The sequence below is a fragment of the Panthera pardus genome, unplaced genomic scaffold (assembly GCF_024362965.1).
Source record: "Panthera pardus isolate Hobbes unplaced genomic scaffold, ASM2436296v1 HiC_scaffold_7, whole genome shotgun sequence".
NCBI lineage: Eukaryota > Metazoa > Chordata > Mammalia > Carnivora > Felidae > Panthera > Panthera pardus.
The window spans coordinates 47,660,678-47,683,559 of record NW_026527002.1 but is presented as its reverse complement, the minus strand read 5'-3'; the positions used below and the strand labels follow the sequence as shown (position 1 = coordinate 47,683,559).

Sequence of the window (22,882 nt, the reverse complement as noted above, 5' to 3'; positions counted from 1 at the left end):
CTTTCTTCCTCTTTAATTAATTCCCTTCTAAGCAGTTTTATAAATGAATGTTATTTGAAGGACCAGGTTCCAATAGCATGTATATGCTTTTTTATTCAATAGTTGAGTGACATGGAGATTCTGCCCCAGTGTCACGGTAGGTTTCCTTATGGGGCAGGGTTTCCAGATTTGCCTAATTTTAAGAATCATTTGGTACTTGAATGCAAGAGTGTGGAGTTCCTGGGATGTTCCTTCAATTTGTCTGGTGGTAAGGCCTCGGGTTGATTATGTTAACAAGCATCCCAGGTGATAAACAGCCAGGCAGTTTTGAAAGATCCTGCTCTTGGGGATGTTGTCAGCATAGGGCAGGAGGCTTCCTCAGATCTGTTTCCACCAGAGATGGATTCCACTCTGAGACGATTTTAGGCTTCTATGTTATAGAAGGTGATTTTTCTAATACCTCAGTGGATCAAATTGTGGTTGGTTCAAGGACTTCTGGCTCCTCCATTCTTTCAGGGAGTCTGCAGAGCCCTTTCTTTTCTTTCCATTTACATATCTGTGAAGCTGAATTGTCTGCATACACTTTAGTCTAAGTAACTATCACAACAGATTGAATGTGGAAGCAGACGTGGGAATCGAACTGTCTTCCATTAAATCAAACATTAAGAGATTTGCAAAAATGTAAACAGTGCCATTTTTCTTGCTATTTTTTTTGAAAACCAGTTTTTTATAAAATTGTTTATATTAACATGACATTTATTACTGTGAAGTATTTAAAAATTTCTCAATTTTAATTACTAATACATTAAATACCAGCTAGATAGGACCCAAATAAACAAAATATTTTTGGGTCCTCAGTAATATTTAACAGGGAAAAAGGGCTCTGATACCAGAACAGTTTGAGAACTGTTGTTCTTTTCATTCGTTATCTTGAGGATAGTTTATCTTGAGGATAAAAATTGGTGTATATTCTAGCAAGCACTACAATGACTATTTTGTAAGATCTAGGAAATACAAGATATAAGTTATCCCACCTTGTAGTGATAAGGAAAAGAAAAATTCAGAGTGCAAGATGACACATCGTGTAATAAAAACTACCATTTGTCTAAGTGCAAGGGATTATAAAGTGCTTAAAGAGTTACTACTTCAGTTGTTACTTTTCAACAAAACCCAGCTTATACATACCCGTTTTGTGTTTGTGCCTCTTTTGTTGTTGTTGTTGTTTTGTTGTTGTTGTTGTTGTTGTTGTTGTTGTTGTTCTTGTCGTCGTCGTTGTTTGGTCCTAGTCATGGTTGTCTTATTCTGACTTATTTCTTGCTTGGCCTCCCAATTGGGAAGTGTTTAGTGATTACCCATTATTTCGAATTTTCTTCTTCAGCCTTCATTATTTATTTCAGTTGTTTTGGACAGGAGCTTCAAAGAGCTCCCCTTTTCCTGGTTAGTCCAATTACTGATTTCTGTTGTTCTTAAAGTTCCTTGTTCACTGGAGTCACTCAATAGCAAGATATCCTCGCATTTGCCTTATTAGCATGGAGGATGATGTTGCTACAGAGAGAGAGAGCAGAAAAAAACACTTAAAAGGTGCACTGAAGAAAATTTTTAAACGAAATAGCTTGGAACTAAATTGCTAAGAGATAGGTATATTAAAATATTTTGGTATAGAACTAAGATTTTATTTTAAAGCTGTGGAAAACTAGAGATTTAAGATAGTCATAGCCACAGAATAAGGAAAGCCTTCGTGTGTTAACTGTTGATTACTTAGAATTATCAGCTACACCTACACTCTGAGATCATAATGTTGAGAATGATGTATTTAGCAGTTATCCATTGACACGTCTCGTTATATGCTGGACCCCAAATACACACCACCTTGTCTTTAAGGTGACTTATTTTTTATAAGAAGGCACTAATAAATAACCTCCTATCTTCTAATCTTACCACATTTCTCTTTAAAATACAGCCTTCTTTCTTATTGATCCTCTTTCAGACTGTAAGCTTTCACCAGTCTTCTCTGAAAATTTGTGGGTGAAACTTCCCTTTAAGTCACAGCTCAGCAGGACATACCTTTTTCCAGAAGTCAGCTCTTCATGAACTGTACATTCTAAGCCACAGATCTATATTTAGTGACACATAACTATCTGATGGAACTGCAACTCTGCTCCAGGATTTCCAGTTGTGATACTACTCAAATGTATCAGCGTCTTCTGTGTCACTTACAGTTAATTATAAACCACCACATGATCTTCATATGTGCCACTGTCAAGGACAACATAATACTTCATTACTGGGTGACTGAACAGAATGTCCATGAGATTGAGCTGTTGGAGAACTCAAAAGGGATGTCCAGAAATAATCTTTCTCTCTCATTTGGAGCTATTCTTGGTGTGTTTGACGGTGCCACCTTGCAGGTTATTGCTTTCAGAGTATATGACCTGAGGGAGCTCCTCGGCAGTGAGAAGTTGCAGGTTATTTACTCCTGCACTCAATTAACTTCTAACATTGACTCAACACACTCTTTTTTAATGTAAGAGAAATCTGTTATCCAGTGAAGCTTTTGGTTTGTAGAAAACAAGTCTTCTGGGGGAAAGAAACCCCCATAGAGATGAAGTTTATAGAGCCTGTATAATACATAGCATCGTGAATTAGGAAAGTCATTTCAGATGTTAAGAAACTGACAGAATGTGTAATTATTTTGTTATTTTTTTAATGACAATCTTTAAAAAAAGTTCTTTGCTATTTCTATTCTGTTTCTTTATAACAGAATGGTCAGGATATTTGTTGCATGAAATTTGTTAGGTTGTATGAATTTTTTTTTTTTTTAATGTTTATTTTGAGAGAGAGCATGTGCATGTGAGCCAGGGAGGGGCAGAGAGAGAGAGAGAGAGAGAGAGAGAGAGGGAGAGAGAGAGAGAATCCCAAGCAGGGATTCGATTCTGCAGGCTCTGCACTGTTAGCGCAGAACTCACATCGATCTCACGAGCTGTGAGATCATGATCTGAGTTGAAGTCAGGAGTCAGTCACTTAACTGACTGAGCCACCTAGGCAGCCCTTTTTGCATGAAATTTTAAAGTTTTTTTTTTTTAACAAATGTGCTAAAATAATTACTGCTCCTTAATTTTGGGAACAAATTCTTGATAGAGATAATGCTTTTAAGACAATGCTTTAAGAGCCTTATTTGATTGTGTAAGATTGTTTTTGGAAAAACCTAGGAAATAATACTTTCATGTGTTGTATTTTTATGCATTTGGAACAACTCTTCTAGTTTTGAAAATGTCATCTTGATGATTTTTCTTTTGTTTGCTAGGTGTGCTTAAGGAATAATCCTCTTTATCATGCTGGAGCAGTTGCATTTTCAATTAGTGCTGGGATTCCTAAAGTTGGTGTCTTAATGGAGTCGGTTTGGAATATGAATGATAGCTGTAGATTTCAACTAAGATCTCCAGAGAGCTTGAAAAGCATGGACAAAGCTAGCAAAACTACTGAAGCTAAGTAAGTACTGTACTGTAATGAATCGTGATTTTACACCAGTTTCTAGTTTGCTATGTATACGAGAGGGGTAGTCAAGGCAGACTTAGAGGTGTGCAGTGACCTAGAAAATTGCTACCGTGGTGAGGTCTTGTGAAGATGCCCAGAAGTTTTGCAAGGAATTGGTAAAATTTACTGTTTGCCACTTGGTTAATATTTGTATATTATAGTTGTTCTTGATGTTCAGCAGCTAGAATGACCATATATAGCGTTCTCTTTTGATATCTTTGTTTTGTCATTAGAGTGTGTCCTTTGCCATTACTGTGTGGAAGAAGAATATGCTTAGCCTTATCTCTATCAGGCCATCTTTGCCCTCCTCTCTCCCTGTGTAATTATCTTAATTTCTACCTAATGTCTTAACTGCATCCTGATCCTTGAAAGGATTTTATAAGTTAACATTCTGGAGAGGGAAGTTCTGTAAAGGATTTGCAGACTTGCGGGGTGGAGGGGTATGTGAACAGAGTTACCACTGAATTGTGTGGAGCCCGCATACAGAGGCTGGCTTATTGTTTGGGAGTCAAGTATATAGTTACTTAACACCTGTACTTTTAGAAGCATCTATAAGTATTTGTGTGTGGTGTAATTTGGTTGTTTGGTACATGAACTTCAAACCTTTAATAAAGTTTATAAGTAACTTTTTTTTCTTAATCTTATAAAAATATGTAACCATTATAGAAACATAGATGAGTAATAGCATCACATTCCAGAAACAACATTTTAATATTTTGGTGTCTTTTTTTTTTTTTTTTTTTCAATTTAACAGGCATTAAAAAGAAATGGGAATTGTACTATACATTTAGGTTTTTACAATGCTGAAATTTGTTTGCTCAAATGAGTGTAATGATTGTAAATTTACTACCTTTTTTGCTATTTCTCTTAATGTTAAAAATGCAAGTTGTAATTAAGAAAACACAGGGATTACTGTCAGAGAAAGACAAATATCGTATGATTTCACTCATAAGTGGAATTTAAGAAACCCAACAGGTGAACATAGGGAAAGGGAAGGAAAAATAAGATAAAAACATAGGGAGGCAAACCATAAGAGACTTGTAAAGACAGAGAACAAACAGGGTTGCTGGAGGGGAGGTGGGTGGGGGAATGGGCTAAACGAGTGATGGGCATTAAGGAGGGTACCTGTTGGGATGAGCACTGGGTGTTACACTAATGAATGAATCACTGGGTTCTGTTCCTGAAACCAAGACTATACTGTGTGTTAACTAACTTGAATTTAAAATAAGTTAATTAAAATTAAAAAAATGGATGACTACTAAATAAGTTAAACAAATACTCTTTAATAAAGCAACGCTACTGTAATTTATGCCAAATTAAGGCTTTTTTGCTTTGTTGTCGTGATCTCTCTCTCACTGTCCCTGTCTTGTTATACATAATAGATTTGTAGACTTCCTCTGTAATTACATTGATTTTTATCCTAAAAATAAAAGTGACAAAACACATTTTCATTTTTTATGAAATTTTGTAAAGAGTGATTGAAATGTTTTTGATGTGCACAAATATAAATGAGTTTATATTTAACACATAGAATATGCTACTGGAATCGTGTAATTTATAAAGTTTTTCAGTATCTTCCTTGAAATTTGCCATCTATATGAATAAACTTAGTAAAAGAGCTTATTGAAATTTAGTGTTAAGAACATAGTCATTTTCATGTGAAAGACTCTTCTTTGCTAAGTGTTGAGATGCGTTCACTTTAATGGCATGCTAGTGATGAGTCAGTATCAGCCTGTTTCCACCATCACAAGATTTGCAGAGCAGCCATGAGTGTTCACGTGTACTTGTACTAAGCACTTCGCCAAGATGCTGGTGAAAATGATACTGGTTTACTGTGGACTGTTTCTAAACTCAGGTGAAATTCCTGGTGGGGATAATAGACGAGGGGGTTAAGATGATGGCCTTGATAACAATATTTATAACAGATTTCTTAGTAATAGGTGACTTTTCTGACTAAAAATTGACTTCTGCCTTTTAAGGACATATATATATATATATATATATGGACTAAGATATATATATATATGTGTGTGTGTGTGTGTGTGTGTATTTTTTTTTAACCATCTGTAGAATATTGTATAGTTGCTGACTGTAGTTATCTTCCTAGGTATAATGAAAGAATTCAGTGACAAAGGATAGTTTATTCTGTAATTTCTCAGTTAGGTTATAACAGGTGATGGTTCTTCATCAGATGGTTCAAGAATAAATTTTTGTAAATCATGCGAGTTGAGTTCCTTCTTTGAACTCTTAAGAAATTAATGATAGATCTAGTTGGTATTTTATTTATTTTCCTTTACCATTTCTCAATTAAATTGCTATGTCCAAGTCAGGGTTTACTGAAGTGTGAAACTTGTTTGCTCAAGAGCTTGTAATAATTGAGTGTAGTTTTTGTTGTTATTCATAGATAAAGCTTATCTGAATCATTGTTCAAAGTTGTTGATAGCTTTATATGGTGTAGTTTTCTTTCCTTTCTTTTAAAAATATTACTAAGAATTTGAAGTATGCACCATGTACCTTTTTCAGTACCTGGAGTCATAGAAATAGACCATTTTGTACAAGTTTTAATATTTCATTCCCTTATAAGAATAAACTTGATTCTAAAAAATAAACCACCTGACAAGTTCTAATATTTCATTTTCCTAATAATGAGAATCTTATTTCTAATCTCAGGCCTGAAAGTAAGCAGGAACCAGTGAAAACAGAAATGGGTCCCCCGCCATCTCCGGCCTCCACATGCAGTGACGCGTCCTCAATCGCCAGCAGCGCATCAATGCCATATAGTAAGTTTTATGTGTAGTGTACGTTGGTCAAAGTAAGGTCCCAGGCAGAGAGCTGGGTGCAGTCTGTTTATGATTTGAGGCAACTTCTACCATTTTCAGTATTTTTTTGTATAAATTTTGTTTCTGATAGTTAGATTTTATGTGTATGAGCAGTTTTATTTAAATGAAAAAATAGTATTTACAGTGTTGCCTATTCCTGTTGTTTTTTAGAGTTCTATTGAGTTTATAATTTGTAAAATGCATTGCAGTGATAGTGGGAAATAACTGCCACTAATTAGAATATTTTTCCACCTTTGTGGAGACTGTTTTTATTATAAATTGGTTATGGCTTGGTCCCAACTTGTGCTCAGAATTTGCAGAATTTATAAACCTAGACTCACTACTGCACATTGGATTTAAGGAGTTTTTTGAACGGTCCTCAAAATAAATTTATTTTATAGTGTATTTGCTTTGCCCTTGAGGAACTTGAAACTTAATAATTACATGATAGTTTTAAAAACGGACCAACAGGTCTTTTTTTTTTTTTTTTAACCTTCATCAGCTAACTCTAATTTTAAGGGTTCAAAATAAGTTTTTTATTTCTAATTTGTGTGTTTGCAGCAGTGTTAATATCATTAGGCATGAACAGACGTGATTTTTGCTACTAAGTCATTTGAAGTGGAAATTGGTCATAAAACGTCAATTCGTAAAGTGGTAGTTCACAGAATTGTTACTTAGATATCTCAGTTATGTATCCCTTTACAAATGATCTTTTTTCATATATTTAGATGAAATCTATAAAGTCTCTTTCACATTTTCTTTTTGGTACTTACCATTTTGTTGTTGTCTAAGAACGACGACGGTCCACCCCTGCCCCGAAAGAGGAAGAAAAGGTGAACGAAGAGCAGTGGTCTCTTCGGGAAGTCGTTTTTGTGGAAGATGTTAAGAATGTTCCTGTTGGCAAGGTTTGTTCAAAACGTCTAAGAGTTAGTTACTACCAGAACTAGAACAGTATTGGTTATCCAAGAATTTATGGTTGGTGAGTGTTCATCAGCCCTTTCCTCAGAGCTGCTCCATTCCTCACCTTTAGTGAGCCCTTAGCCTGTTGCAGATAGCTTCTGTTCCCTAAAGATGAACAGATGATTATGAGGCCTCTTCTTGAGTATTTATGGTGATATATTGCCTTTTTTTTTTAAAGTGTTATTTTGGAAGAATTTTAGGTTTGCAGAAAAATTGCAGAGATTATATTACTTTTTGATGCAGTCCATTTTTTGTTCCAGAGAGTTCTGAAGGAGAGAGAGATCCTCTTCCATAACACTTAACAACTTCCCTTGACATTTAAAAATCTTACTGTCTTCAAGTCACTTCCAGTTTCTTTTCCCTTCTTTCTGGAGAGGGTTTCTTGCTTTCTAAGAAACCCAAGTGGGTAGAGTCCATCAGCTAAAATGCAGTTTCACCTTTCTCTCCACACATACTGAAAAACAAAATGGAACTATATCTGCAAAGTAAAGGTTTTTCTGATTGCTCATTTGTTTCTGAATTGATGGTCTTTCATTTGTACTTTAGGGAAAGAGTAGATATGCTACGCCCTGCAGTTTACAAAGGCCTTTCTCATACATGATTCCATTTGATTCTCAAAATAGAACTGTAGCTTATGGGCAGGTGTTTCTTCTGAGAAGATCACACTGGCTCAAAATCAGAAGCAGTTAGTAGCATAGGTAGGACTCAAGTATTCTGGTTTCAAGTCCTGTGCTCATCTTTCTGTACATTGCTGACTCCCTACCCGTGCTGTTCAAAATGGTAGCCACTAGCTATATATGTGGCTAATTTATTAAAATTGAATAGCATAAAAAGTTAGCTCCTCAGTCACATCAGCTCCATTTCAGGTGCTTCATAGCCACTTATGCTAATATTGGTTACCATATTGGGCAGTGCAGATACGGGACATTATCATCGTCACAAAAGTTCTTTCACACAGCGGGGCTCTAAACTAGTAAAAAGCATAATAAGCTTTTTTGGGGGAGCATTTCATGGGTTATACTTAATTTTTATAGCTGATTGCTAAACATCCCAAAGACTGTAAGCGCTGGCTACGTGGGTCAGTTTTTCTTTAGAAAATAAGTCTCAGATACAAACATCAACAATAAAGCTTTGGTGAGTCTGTTTAGGTCACCCCCCCCCCCCCCCCCCCCCCAGGTTCAGGTTAATTTTATAACTTGGTGATCATTAAAGAAATAGAAGAAATTAAATGCCTTCAGTATTAAATTAGTTCAGTGAACATAATTTGCATATTAATTTCATATAAGTTGGTGGTAATATTCAGCATATTTACTTGTACTTCCAGGTGCTAAAAGTGGATGGTGCCTATGTTGCTGTAAAATTTCCAGGAACATCCAATAACACAAACTGTCAGAGCAGCTCTGGATCAGATGCTGACCCTTCTTCTCTCCTGCAGGATTGTAGGTTACTTAGAATTGATGAACTGCAGGTAGGTGTAGAGGGATCACTCAGCAGGTAAATGTTGGCACTGACTACTTGAGTGTGTTACGGTTTCTGAGAGCAAAGTTCCTTTTGTGTCATGCAGGTTGTCAAAACTGGCGGGACACCAAAAGTTCCTGACTGTTTCCAAAGGACTCCTAAAAAGCTTTGTATACCTGAAAAAACAGAAATATTGGCAGTGAATGTGGATTCCAAAGGTAAAGATTTTGTAACATTTTCACCTGGCATACTTTATATCCTATTAATATTTGTGTAGTAAATGGGTGTAGGCTAGGAGCTGCCTGGGTGGCTCAGTTGGTTAAGCGTCTGACTTTTGATTTCAGTGCAGTTCCTGATCTCAGAGCTCATGAGATAGAGCCCTGCATCGTGCTCTATGCTGACAATGTGGAGCCTGCTTGGGATTGATTCTCTCTCTCTCTCTCTCTCTCTCTCTCTCTCTCTCTCTCTCTCTCTCTCCCTCCCCCCCTCCCTCCCTCCCTCCCTCCCTCCTCCCTCCCTCCCCCCCCCCAAAATAAATGAATATACTTAAAAAAAAAGTGCATAAAATAAGTGATTTGGGGTGTTTGGAAGTTTTGTTCCTTGTGTATAATGTTATGGAATGAGATAAATCTACATTTCACATGTGACCAGAGATGTTAAAATTTGGCAGGTACTTACTGGAGGTTATTAAAGATGCATAAATTTTTTTTTTACATTTATGTGTTTCTGAAGGTGTGCATGCTGTTTTGAAGACTGGGAATTGGGTACGGTATTGTATCTTTGATCTTGCGACAGGAAAAGCAGAACAGGAAAATAATTTCCCTACAAGCAGCATTGCTTTCCTTGGCCAGAATGAGAGGAATGTAGCCATTTTCACTGCTGGACAGGTACTGAGGCTTACTTTTGCTTGTGAAAACTGATGGGACAACATTGGCATTTTTGTAAAGCCTAAAGTTGGGCTCTAATTTGCTTGTTATTAAACTACCGAAGAGTTTAGAATATCAAGTACAATTAATACTGGGTTTCTTATTTGGTTAGCATAATCTAATATGAAAATAAATATACCTGTTGTAAAAATCAAAGATCCATTTTTGATTGGGAGCCAGATTTTATTATTTTCCCTCTATTATAGGAGTCTCCTATTATTCTTCGAGATGGAAATGGTACTATCTACCCCATGGCCAAAGATTGCATGGGAGGAATAAGGGATCCTGATTGGCTTGATCTTCCACCTATTAGTAGTCTTGGAATGGGCGTACATTCTTTAATAAATCTTCCTGCCAATTCAACAATCAAAAAGAAAGCTGCTATTATCATCATGGCTGTGGAGGTAACTTGACTTTTGAAACTACTTGACATTTTAATTCACATGATACTGCTAGAAACTAGGGAAACCAATCAAATAGATTATTTGTTGACCCTTCTCTATAGGTGGTAGTAGTTTATTAAGACAAGAGAGATGAGTGAACCGTAGATGGCAGTGTAAGTGTTTGAGTTAAGGCGTGCACAGTGCTGTAGGAGCACAAAAGGGAGGGATATCAATCAGACTGTGACTATAGAGAAGGCTTCTCATAGGAGGCGATGCCTGAACACAGCTTTGAATAGTCAGGGGTCTCCTAGACACAAGATGAGGGCGGGAGATGTTATCCTTGGTGCCAAGTCTTTGTGAATCTTAATGTTTTGGAAGACCACGTACATTGTTGATATAAACAGAAGGTAGGGCTTATATGGGTCAAGTGAGTGGCAAGTGCAAAGACTGGAGAAAGGCACTGGGGTACCTGTGTGCTAACCTAAGGGGTGTGAGCTTCCCCCTGAAAGCTAGGAGAAGGATTTTAAACTGGCTTTTTAAAAAAGGATTAGCAGTGGGTGGAGAACAGAAGTGTAGAGACCAGATGAAGAAACAAAGTAAGCTTGAACTCTTGGAAATGAAGAAGAGGGAATGGATTTCAGAGTTCTTAAGAAAGTAGATTCTCTAAAGCTTGGTGCCAATCTTCAGCAATAAATGAAAGGAAGGAGTTATAAAGCTTCTTATTTGGGTGTGGTTGGTGGGGAGAGGAAAAATAGGAGGAACAAAATGAATGCTGGAAGAGGATGAGTTTAGTTTTGAACATTTGTAGCTGAGGTGTTTATTAGATGTGGCGGTGGTACCACTGGAACTTATTGGAGCAATTTGAGCAGAGATTGACCTGATTTGACTTAACATTTTCACAGGATTGCTGCTGACCTGCTGAGAATAGTAGGGGACAGTGTGGAAGTAGGGAGGCTTGTGAGGGGGGGCTATTGAAACAGTCCGGGTGGGAGGGGAAGGTGGCTCGGCCCAAGAAGTAGAGCTGTGAGGGAGAAGGGATTCATTCAATTCTAGGTATATTAGATAGGCTGACGGTAGAGCCAACAGGATTTGCCAATGGCTCAGTATAGGGTGTCAAACAGAGGAAGCAATAAGGCCAAAGATTCTGAAGGAATGAAGTCGGCATTTATAGAGATGGAGACTAGGGATGAAGCAGATTCAGGAGGGAGGAGGGGCAGACAACAGGAATTTGGTTTTAGACATGCAGAGTTTAAAGTGCTTGTCAGATAGGTATCCAAGAGAAGGTGGTGAATAGTTAGATGTGTAATTCTGAAGACCCGGAGCAAGATGGAGAATTAGACATAGGAGCCTACAGTGCATCTGTGATATTTAGAGGAATTACATGGAATGAGATTACCAAGGTTGTGGAGAAGAGGTCTAAGGACTGAGCTGTCAGAACAGCATCAGCATATAAATACAGGGAGATAAAGAGGAACCTGCATAAGAGACCGAGAAGGAGCAGCATCCACGGGGTTGGAGGAAAACTAGAATGAGTGTTGTCTTGGAAGCCAGGTGACAAGCATGTGTCAAGTAGGATGCAGTGATCAACCATGTGTGGTGATGCTGTGGGCCAGGCGAGGCAAGTGCTGACTGGGGATTTGGCTCCATCTGGGTCATTCTGGACAGTAGAGATGAAAGCCTGATTAGAGTGAGCCATGGAGAAAATGGAAAAAGAACTAGAGATCCATATGGACAGCTCTTGTGAGGAGATTTTCTATAAAGGATGGAAAGTAGAGCTTAGTATGAGGGCTTATTTGCCCTTTATTAGGTTGGAGGTGAAAGCAACTTGTTAGAATTGCACCTAAAGTAGTCTGAATCCAGGTACTCCTGAGAGCTTCCTGTGAGCTTTGTGCATAGAGACACAGTGCTTGTATTCTTAGTTTAGTTTTGATTGCAACCTACTAGACTAGAGGTTATAGACTGGTAGGGGTATGATTAAGGAGGTGGCCATGGCCTCGAGTTGGCCTCTAGAAATAACCTTCGTATCATTTTAAAATTCGTAATTGGTTGCCAACATTTAAAAACCACAGGATTTATTTTTAAAATCCAGATTTTTAATTCTTAAAAAATGAGAATATCTGGTAACATTGGGCCACCATAAAGCCATTAGCGTGTCCCCTTTAGAGGCTGTATGTGGTCTCTCCAATTTATTGCAGTTCCTGATACTTAATTGCTTGGAGTCTAAATGTTGCCATTTATTTATGATGCAGTTTATGTTATCTTTTTACCCCCAGCCTCCTCCGCTCATTTGTATTACTTCAGATGCATCTGTAGGCATTTGGTTCTGTGACCCCTGCACTCTGTCAGCATCTCAAGGGTAAAGATAAAATGTGTCATCATCCCATGGGTAGGGGTAAAGTGTGCCATCATTTATCTTTGTACCTCAGCGAGCAGGGCTTGGTGCACAGTAGACCTGTAAGAAATGTTTTACTGAACTCTCTCTGCCTTTTGGCTGTAAGAATAAGTGACAAATACAATATATAGTGATGCAGAGTAAACTCTTTTGCTTCTAACACAGTCATTGTGGTATTGATAACTCTCAGGGTGAGAGCCCGTATAAAGCAGGTTGGAGATAAGGGTTCCCTGTAGCTGCTTCCAACCGAATGACTGATTGGCTGCTTGAAAACATTTTATGTCACAGAGTATGCAGCAGAATATCTTGACTTTATTTACTTTGAAAAGTAGTGTGCTTTTTATTCTTGGGAGAGACTTTGACATATTCTCTTAGCATATTAATTACTGCATATATGTCACTGGACTTGGGCAAGTTTAATCTTGTGTGTCCCACCTCATACTTTTGAATTGGAGCTTACCACGTATGGGGTCACCTCAGAGTCTTAGTGCGCAATCAAAATAGCCTATCTCAGGCACTAAAATGTGGCAAATACTGGAAATAGTTTAACTGTATTTTTTGTCTTGCCTCCACCCCTTACCCACCCTTCCATACACTTTGGGGGAGGGATGGGATATTTAAGTACTTTGGGAGAGAAGTGGCAAGTTGTTCAAATGCACCTTTCTTCTTCCCTTTGTATTCCCGAACACTCTTTTCCCAGTTCTTAATTCTAGTTGAAATTTACAAGTTCATCTGTAGTCCAAAACTAAAGCTTTATATTTAGTCCAATAAGTGTCCCTTAACTATAGCGTTACATTCTGAAAGAAGTACATTTGAACTCCTTGATATGTTCATGCTGTGTCTTAGTCTGTTCAGGTTGCTATAGACTGACTGGCTTATAAACAACAGAAATTTCTCACAGTTCTGGAGGCTCGAAGTCCAAGATCAAGGCGTGGGCAGATTTGGTGTCCGGTGAGGGCCCACTTATTGTTTCATAGACAGCCATGTATTCTCATATGGTGGGAGGGGAAAACACTGGTTTTTTTCAGCCCCCATTAAGGGTATTAATCCCATTCATGAAGACCCCACCCTTGTGACTTAATCATTTTGGAAAGGTCCCACCTCCACACACCATCACATTGGGGAATAGGCTTCAACATACGAATTTTGGGGGCCGTAAATATTCAGTCTATAGCATGCTGTTTCTCATGTAATTAATGACATGTTCTATAAATTATTAATGCTACCATGTCTTTGACAATGAAGTTACATTAGTTGTAACCTCTGAGGGATTGCACCTGTCGTGGTTTCTGGGGGAGTTGAAGGTATTGGTTTTTACGTACTGCAGTGTAATACAACGTTTATGAGCATGAGGGGGTATGCGTAAGCCTGTATAAAATACACAGAATGTATACCCTTTGCTTAATTGGTTAATAGTACTAATAGGGTTCTAATTTGATAATTACATAAGAAATAATATAGACCAGGTGTTGGCAAAATGACCTGCTGGCCAGATCCAGCCACTCCCATTCATTTGTGTATCGTGTATAGTGGCTTTCCCACCATAGCCGCAGAGTTGAGTTAGTTGCAAAAGCTGAAAATATTTACTGGTCCTTTACAGAAAATTTATACACCCTTCTCTATTCCTGTGAATTGTACATTCTGCTTAAAGGGCACCCTTAATTTTAACTCCTTTGGCAGGCTACCTGAAATTGTCTCTCCTTACTTGCAGAGCTGATTATATTATTATGTTTTTTTACATGTGTGATGTGCTATTCAAATTCATTGAAGTTTTTTTCGTAATTTGTCTGAGCACAGAAACAAACCTTAATGCAGCACATCCTACGCTGTGACTATGAGGCCTGTCGACAATATCTCATGAATCTTGAGCAAGCGGTTGTTTTAGAGCAGAATCTGCAGATGCTACAGACGTTCATCAGCCACAGATGTGATGGAAACCGAAATATTTTGCATGCTTGTGTATCAGTTTGTTTTCCAACGAGCAATAAGGAAACTAAAGAAGAAGAGGGTGAGAATAAGAACTATAACAAGGTCTTTAAAAGGAATCTTAGGCAGTTTTGGGGTGCCTGGGTGACTCGGTTAAGTATCCAACTTCGGCTCGGGTCATGATCTCACAGTTGAAGTCAGGCCCCACCTCTGGCTCTGTGCTGACAGCTCAGAGCCTGGAGCCTGTTTCGGATTCTGTGTCTGCCTCTCTCTCTGCCCCTCTCCTGCTCACACTGTCTCTCTCCTTTTCAAAAATAGATAAACATTAAAAAACTTTTAAAAACAATAAAAGGAATTTTAGGCAGTTTCGAAAATATAACACTGAAAAGGAAATTACTATGAAGAATTTGTGTGTACTTTTTCTGTTTTGTAAAATCTAGGAGTTTTGACATTTCTTAGAAGGTGAAGATGCCTGTCTTATTAGGATGAGTATGTAACATAAGCAAATAAATTTTTATCCGTGTGTTTTGTTGTCTTGAGTTCTATTCTTTGATATATACAGACATCATATGCAATGCTTAAAATGAGATGTAATGATTTTATAATAGCAGATGATTTTTATTACCATGAGAATTATTTAACAAATTAAGGCAAGTTGTATTGAAGCCATCTTTATCCCAGTTTTCATAATGTAGAGGGAAAAATAACCTAGTGAGTTATGAGATGTTTTTGGAAAAATAAGGTTTTTTGCCATAAAGGTTTTAGTTGGCTACATGAAGGGGAAATCTGAAAGTCTAAAAGTGCAACTGGGTGATTCATAATGTTTTTCTTGATTTTGAATTCTGCCAGTGACATTCTGTGGCTGCATTTTTGAGTGGTGGTTTACTTCCTTATCATTAAAGGGGGATGAGTAGTATATAAACCAAGACTGAGGTACCGAATGATGGGTCTTTTTCTCCCTTGGTAGTGAAAGCTAGATTTCAGTCTACTTATGAATAATCTTATGTTTGACCTTTGGGGGTTGAAAGTTAAGGCAGAATAAGGAAATAACTCACATATTAAAAATCATAGTTAAATCTGTCTTCAGTGTCTGTTGCTCTAAGGAGGAAAAAATTAAGCTATTATCTCTAGTATGTGAATTAGAGCACTAAAGTACAGAGTAGTTAGCATTTAATGGCCTATACATACTTAATCTCTTAATTATTTTTGAAGTTTAAATTAATCCTAGTTTTTTCTCTTATATTTCAGAAGCAGAGCGCTCTGAAAGAAATACATTTGCAGAAAGGCTTTCTGCTGTTGAGGCCATTGCAAATGCAATATCCGTTGTTTCAAGTAATGGCCCAGGTAATCGGGCTGGATCATCAAGTAGTCGAAGGTAATGTGATTTTTACCAGGAAAGTTTAATTGGCGGAAACAGAACCCAAGTTCAGAAAAATACATCTTTCACCTATCATTTGCATGAATTGACAGGTCCTTTTGCTTTGTTTTTATTCCTCCAAATATCACCCTGGGAAAAAGATCTGATAATATCTAATTAGATTTTAAGTGTAGAACAGTAGGACCTAGGATGCTTCAGAAACTTGAGATAATTTAGACATGTAGTTCAACCTTGATTCTTTGGATGTGTTTTAAGTTTATCACCCTTGTTTCCTAGGAAATTACTTTCTTTAGTTGGAGAACAAGTAATAACAATAATGGAAAGAATTTCAATCTTTTATTTTCAGATTACTTATTTAGATCAATTTCTCAGATGTCTTAATGATCTGGGAAGAAACGAAAGGCTGGTGTGTATTATGAATGTTTGGTATTTAAAATTTTCAGCTCTCTGGGCTGTGGGATGGACAAACCTTAATAACATTAAAAATCACTAGGTGTTTGAATAGATGAAAAATATAAAGAATTCAGGATATAGTTTTTTTTTTTCTTTCCTTTCCTTTTTTTTTTTTTTTTTTTTTTTTCTGAAGGAAAAAGCACATGTATATTAGACACGAGAGCCAGAGTTCTTGGACACTTGACAGATCACTGACGGAAGCACTGCTCTCTGTGCTAATGATATAGGTTGTAAAGTCTACTTAAAGTGAAGAGTCTCTTTGCCTATTTTCTGTTCCATATCCAACTTTCCCTTTAAAAATGATTCTTCTAAAATTGGTACCAAGTTGATAGCTTCCCGGGTTCAAAAATATCCTGAAATGAAATTTATCAAAAACTATTTATGGGTGACCAAATTGTAATTTAAAACAGTACAAAGACCTCATATAGACGATACAAAATGGAAATTATCACCAGCTTATTTGTTTAGGACTACACTAGGCAGACAAAGCGTTTGGTCTAAAATGGAAAGCAACTTAAATTCTTCTTGAAGAAATTAGTGTCTGAATTATTTCAGGTATTTCATTTCCTCAGGGAAAATACAGGTGCAGATCAAGTTGGACTCTGATATGGTTGGTCCAATGCCAGTGCTGCCATCTTTTTTTCATGTAAGGATTATTTTGAAGGCAAAGACTAAAAGGAGCTTCAAGAGTGGGTGATGTGTTGCTCACAGAAATAATTTGCAGAGTAAGCTCCTTTGAGGCATTTGCCGAAGATTTCACTGCAGTGCTCTTAACCAGTTCAAACTCAGGGCTGCCGGTTGAACAGATGAAAGCACAGGAGTCTTATTATCCACGCCGGGCAGTAGGAAGTCCACAGACTCTGCTTCATTGAAGTGAAACCCTCCTCTAGCCTACAATGGATTTTCTAGGCGATGCCCCTTGATGAGTATGCAGGCTGGGATTCATGAGCTGTAAGCTCAAAACTGATGCAATTTCAATATTGAATGGAGTACTGTTAAATGTCTTCAGATGATGATTTGACTCAGAAGTTTTGTTATGTGACTCATAGTTCCTGAGTACAAAGGGCAGATTTAGTGGAAAGCTTGATTGATGCATCTGATTGCAGGTGTATGTACTCTAGAGATTGTTAATCTGGAAGACACATGACCTTCGCTTTTTTGTCACAGTGGTATGTTTGAACATGACTGGATTCTAAGGCTTCTGTAGCATGGATATAACGTGCTTACAAAGAGGAAATTACATCATCCTTGAATTCTTCCATATTGTCAGAAAATACGATGACTCCAGGCAAGCCTATCGAAGAAATGTCAAAACTCTGAATCTTAGCAGCCAAGGTGGTATCTCCTCAGTATTGTCCTCAGCCACTGAGGATACAGGTGAATCTTCATGAATTGTGTACAACATCTTGAAGAATAATTTTCTTTTTTTTGTTTTTTGTTTTTTGTTTTTAAAGAATCTATATGAGGAGCTGGGCATTGTACTTAAAAATGTTCCCAAGACCTAATGAAGAAAAGAGGTTAAGGACAATTTTTTAAAATGACAAAGGAATGACCCCCTCATTTAATATTGAATTGACTACATCACAACAACAGAGTTGGGAGTTTGCAAGTTCAAGATGAGACTATGGTCTCCACTTATCTTCATTTTATTCTTAATCTGCTCTAAGCTAGAGGTTGGAGAATAGCCCACATATGTTTTTTGGCCTGTGCACGGTTAAATTTTTTTTTTTTTTCTTTATAATTTGAATGCCTTCACATGAGCATGTATGCTTCTAGTTTGCCATTACTCCCCATTTCTTATACCTGACTGCCCTTTCCTCAATTGATACTGCCTTCCAGGCCCAGGAGGCATTGAGTTTGTGACCCTGATGTAAGCATTCTTCTTAATAGGCCCCAAACATGTATTTATTTTCAGGTTATATGCAGTGCCTCCCAGCTACTACTGATTTTTTTCTCTGTTTTGAGTAAGACACATTAGGATACCAAGTATATATATTGAGCTTAAAATTGTATAGGAACATCACAATGTGAACAGTCACCCTGGTGTGTGCTGTTAACTGGTAAGGAGACTGCCTTTCTCTGTGGGTGATGTCTTCGGACAGGGAAGTGACCTCGACTGACATAATCCCTATGTCCTGTTCCCCTCCATATTATAAAAACTCAGATATCTAAATTGGGAGAGAGAAGATCTCGATACCATAAAAGAATTACTTGTAGGTATTTTTTGATAGTGAATACTATAATAACTAATACATTATTTAAGACATTAAAATTTACTTTGCAGAATCTTCCAAAGAATGTTTCTGTTCCCAGAGGTATATCGTCATACATAAGCTTTATAAAATAGATGTGTTCTTGAAAGTAGCCTCTAAAGGAAATTTTTGTAAAAGTTTTAGAAAATTTGTCCTTTTGAAATTGAAAGTGTATCAATATGGAAAAACACATTTACCCTCGGATTACATAACAATTATAATTAGAAGATTCAAACATTAATAAAAATCTTTCTAAATTAACTTATTTGTAGGCATATATATATATATATAATGCTCACCTGGTAAGGTGGTAGGTCTTTCACATCAGAGAAGTGTTGTGTCTGGGATTAAATCTGCATGGGAGAATGAAGTCCCTTATGTGTTGCCTGGCCCTTATAATTGAATTTTTAGTCTTTATTCATTTAGAAGCTCTAAAATTGTGGCTGACGGAAAGGATTTGCCTCATATGCTCTCTCTTTAATTGCTGTTAGTTCGTAATGTGTTAATTTTGTAGGCTTTGTAAGCTTTTATTCAGAGGTATAGATTTTTATACAGGTAGTTACCAGTTCCCCTAACAAGGTCTGTGTTTGTGATTATTTCCTTTTCTTTTTAGTGATGTGCACACCTGTGCAGTATTTTTTTTCCTTGTATAGCAGGAGGAAAAAAAAAATCACGCCCAGACATTAACACATTTTACAAGCTCCAGTTGCATTAAATTCCTTGGGATACAAATTGTACTGTTAAAAAAAACTCCTTTTTTTTTTTTTTTTTTTTTTTTTTTGGGTATAAAAAATAAATCTAAATTGGTCTTTGTTTTAAAACTACTCACTGTGTGGACATTAGTTTAATTGTTTTTGAGATCACAGCAAAGGGATTTTATTTAGTGGGCTAACAATATCGGTTTTGTGCTACTTAGTATGTTTGCTGATGTCTATTATTAAACTTAATTCTCACCGATTATAAACAGGGGACAGAAATTTTTTTGTCTTAATGTTCAGCTGTTCATTTACCTTAATGTATGAAAGATTATTTTCTAATCTTCACCGTAAGTTTTGTTCCCTGTGCTTAAGTTTGTGTGGGAGCTTAATATAGTGGTTTTAGTGCTGAACTGGGTACTAGGTGCCCCCAGTTTCATTTCTATCCCTCACTGACTTTGTGATTCCAGAATTGGCATTTGTACTTCACTTCCCTTGCCTGGAGTATTTGCTTATAGAACAAACTTTGATCTCAGATGAGTTCTGTACACCTTTTCATTACATTTAGCCATGGTAGTGAGCTCTGATTTTGTCCATGTTCTTCTAGTTTGAGGTTACGGGAAATGATGAGACGTTCGTTGAGAGCAGCTGGTTTGGGTAGACATGAAGCTGGAGCTTCATCCAGTGACCACCAGGATCCAGTTTCACCCCCCATAGCTCCCCCTAGTTGGGTTCCTGACCCTCCTGCGATGGATCCTGGTAAGATCTGTTATTTTATTTAGTGTTTAGCAAAAAAACAAGGTCTTGAGAGAAAGGAGATGGAACACTTGAATGGGATATTTAGAAATCTGAAGTATTTAAAAGTAGCATAATGAGTAAATTGTAACCAGTTTAGTTGCAAAGATTTGGTTTAAGGGGTTTATAACTTAAAAATTAAAATTCTAGAAGCTGTTTTATTGAGATAATATATTTCCCACACTGGCAAGAAGCTAACTAGTAATACATCATAACAAATCAGTAATTCAGAGGATTCCTTCTCTTATAATTTGGAAAACAAGTTCCCACCTAAACCTCTGTCTGATTTGACCTTTGGCTTGCAGAGAAAAGCCTTAAGGCCAGTTAAGAGAAAATGTTAGGGATATGTTGCCTATAATGATGTACATCCTGCTGTTCTGTTTACTGAAAGATGGTGACATTGATTTTATCCTGGCCCCTGCTGTGGGATCTCTTACCACAGCAGCGACTGGCACCGGTCAAGGACCAAGCACCTCCACCATTCCAGGTGAGAATCTGTACTATTTTATCTGCCTAGGCATTTGGGTTTCTACAAAGCCACACTTTATCTCAACGAGACTTACCTTGGCTTGAAAAACATCTAATTCTCTGAATTAGATCTTCATATGTCAGTGAGGTTGTAGTGTTGTAAAATCAGTTGGGAGTTGTAAAATGTGTTGTGTTTAAATTCTGTATAATGAAATTAGCAGTTTATTGCTAATACTAGAATATTTTTCTGTTGGCTTATTTAATGGTTCTTTGTTAATGTTATTTCAGAATATTCTTTTCACTCTTGTTTACTCTTGTTACCAAATGGATTTGCTTAATTACAGGTCCTTCCACAGAGCCATCTGTAGTAGAATCCAAGGATCGGAAGGCCAATGCTCATTTTATATTAAAATTGTTATGTGACAGTGTTGTTCTGCAGCCCTATTTACGAGAACTCCTCTCTGCCAAGTAAGAAGTTTAATATACTTTTTTTAACGAATTTTTTTCTTCGATCTTTATTTATTTTTGAGACAGAGAGCGTGAGAGTGGGGAAAGGACAGAGAGAGAAGGAGACACAGAATCTGAAGCAGGTTCCAGGCTCTAAGCTGTCAGCGCAGAGCCAGATGCGGGATTTGAATATACAAACTGTGAGGTCATGATCTGAGCCAAAGTCTGCCGCTTAACCGACTGAGCCACCCAGGCGCCCCTAATATGCTTTTGATATGAAGATCTAGCTTAGCTCCTTTCACTGTTTAAGTTGATGTTGCAATGTATGGGCAACAGTTATCTTATGTGAATTTAAACTAATTGATCAGAATCTAGCTTTTATTCCTTCTGTAATTAACTAAGCTCCCTTCAATGAAAGACTCCAGTATAATACAGTGTACACTAAATGAATACAAACCAATTTTACGTAAGTTTGATCAGGAGGTGTGTGTGCGTGTGTTAAAAAATCACAGCATAGCTATTCTCCAATGTGAATTCATAAATTCCATCACTGTCACCTGGAGAACTTAAAAAATTTTACAGATTCTTCCCCAAACTTTGCAGCAAAAGTATGACTCAGTAGGTCTGGGATGGGGCCTGGAATCTGTATGCTAAAACTCTGTGGATGATTCTGATGGTTTCTTTGGAAATCTTTTTGGACTTGCAAAATCACGATGAGATTATGCAGTTTTTGATAAGTATTATGTGATAAGTGCTCACTAACCGTTGACAGAGTATAGCTCTGGTTTCAGCATGATTGTTTATGTTCCTTTACAAATTCATAACAATAAGCATTTTTATAAAAGTTAGCTCTTATCTGTGCCAAAGGATTAACTCTTCCAATTCTAGCAATAGCTGTCTGGAGTAGGTAATACTGTCCCCATTTTATATTTGAAGAAATGGTCTTAGAGATTAATTAACCCACTCAGGGTCACAAAACTAGTGAGTGACTGGAATTCCAACCGTGGTCCATGTCTTAATTCCAGAACTAAGACTCCCAGGCATCACCCTTAAGCAACCTCTCCATATTTAAGTACAAGAAGGTGTTTTGAGTTTTTTATTATTAAGGGCAAGGAGATTTTTGTTTAAGCCTTATTGACCTTAGGCCATAATGAACATAATTTGTGAACTTACTACTTGAATGAAGGCTGCCCCCGCTAGTAAAATAAGTCACTGACTTGGAAATAAGTTATTATTACAGAAGAAGCTTACTAATTTATTAGTGGTTTGAGGCATAGGTAAAAATGGTATATATGCCAATATATTCTTTCTGTTTCAGAAAGGTATGTCTTTCTATTTTTATTTCCTCACTTGAATTTTTGGTGTTTTTTAAGGGTATTATCTTTGTACAATTCGTTCAGTCATTTGGTGTTGTCTCAAAATTCATTGAATGTTCTTACTTCCTTTCTCTCTATTTTTAATCCATTTTGCATTTCTGCAGTGTGTTTCTAGTTCACCAGTTATTTTAGTGCCCTTTCAATAGTAGTTGCTTTCCCCCAACCCCTTTTCTGAGAAAATACATGAACTATTTGGAAAACACTGAATACATCGTTCTATTAATAAGCTGGTACTGTTGATGACAGCTTTGAAACAAATTAGAGGAAAGGCAAAGTTCTTTTGCCCTTTAGTTAATAAGCATAGGCATTCTCAAATTGGTCATTTGTTTCCTTTTTTATATTACAAATACAGGAGAATTTCCTGGAGTTGCTAATAAAATTTTCCAAGGGGTATAACTGGAAATTGGTTACCATACAGATGACCCAGTTGAGAAAGGTTCTTGGCTTTAATTGTATTTGGCAATATATAAAGTATTAGGAGAATACTTCAGAGCATTGAATCTTAATTTGAGAGCATGCCTGTGATGGTGATGGGTGTGTGTGTGTGTGTGTGTGTGTGTATGTGTATGTGTGTGTGCGCGATGAGGATGAAGGATTGTTAAAAAATAACATTATTTCCAATTTAAGCATTCCGTACCCCC

General features: G+C 37.1%; 1 protein-coding gene across 7 annotated transcripts in view; it reads left to right on the top strand.

The window, feature by feature from the left end:
• Positions 1 to 22,882, top strand: part of UBR5 (ubiquitin protein ligase E3 component n-recognin 5) — a 137,166-nt gene that overhangs the window by 69,570 nt on the left and 44,714 nt on the right. For 6 of the 7 annotated variants that reach the window (XM_053896473.1, XM_053896472.1, XM_053896470.1 and 3 more), the window contains exons 14-25: positions 3,284 to 3,468; positions 6,184 to 6,293; positions 7,125 to 7,237; positions 8,617 to 8,760; positions 8,857 to 8,968; positions 9,483 to 9,637; positions 9,883 to 10,080; positions 14,249 to 14,459; positions 15,626 to 15,752; positions 19,763 to 19,914; positions 20,342 to 20,437; positions 20,763 to 20,886. In XM_053896473.1, coding sequence (XP_053752448.1) covers positions 3,284 to 3,468; positions 6,184 to 6,293; positions 7,125 to 7,237; positions 8,617 to 8,760; positions 8,857 to 8,968; positions 9,483 to 9,637; positions 9,883 to 10,080; positions 14,249 to 14,459; positions 15,626 to 15,752; positions 19,763 to 19,914; positions 20,342 to 20,437; positions 20,763 to 20,886 — 1,727 coding nt within the window. The remainder of the gene's footprint in view (positions 1 to 3,283; positions 3,469 to 6,183; positions 6,294 to 7,124; positions 7,238 to 8,616; positions 8,761 to 8,856; positions 8,969 to 9,482; positions 9,638 to 9,882; positions 10,081 to 14,248; positions 14,460 to 15,625; positions 15,753 to 19,762; positions 19,915 to 20,341; positions 20,438 to 20,762; positions 20,887 to 22,882) is intronic. The other variant, XM_053896474.1, reaches the window with a different exon arrangement.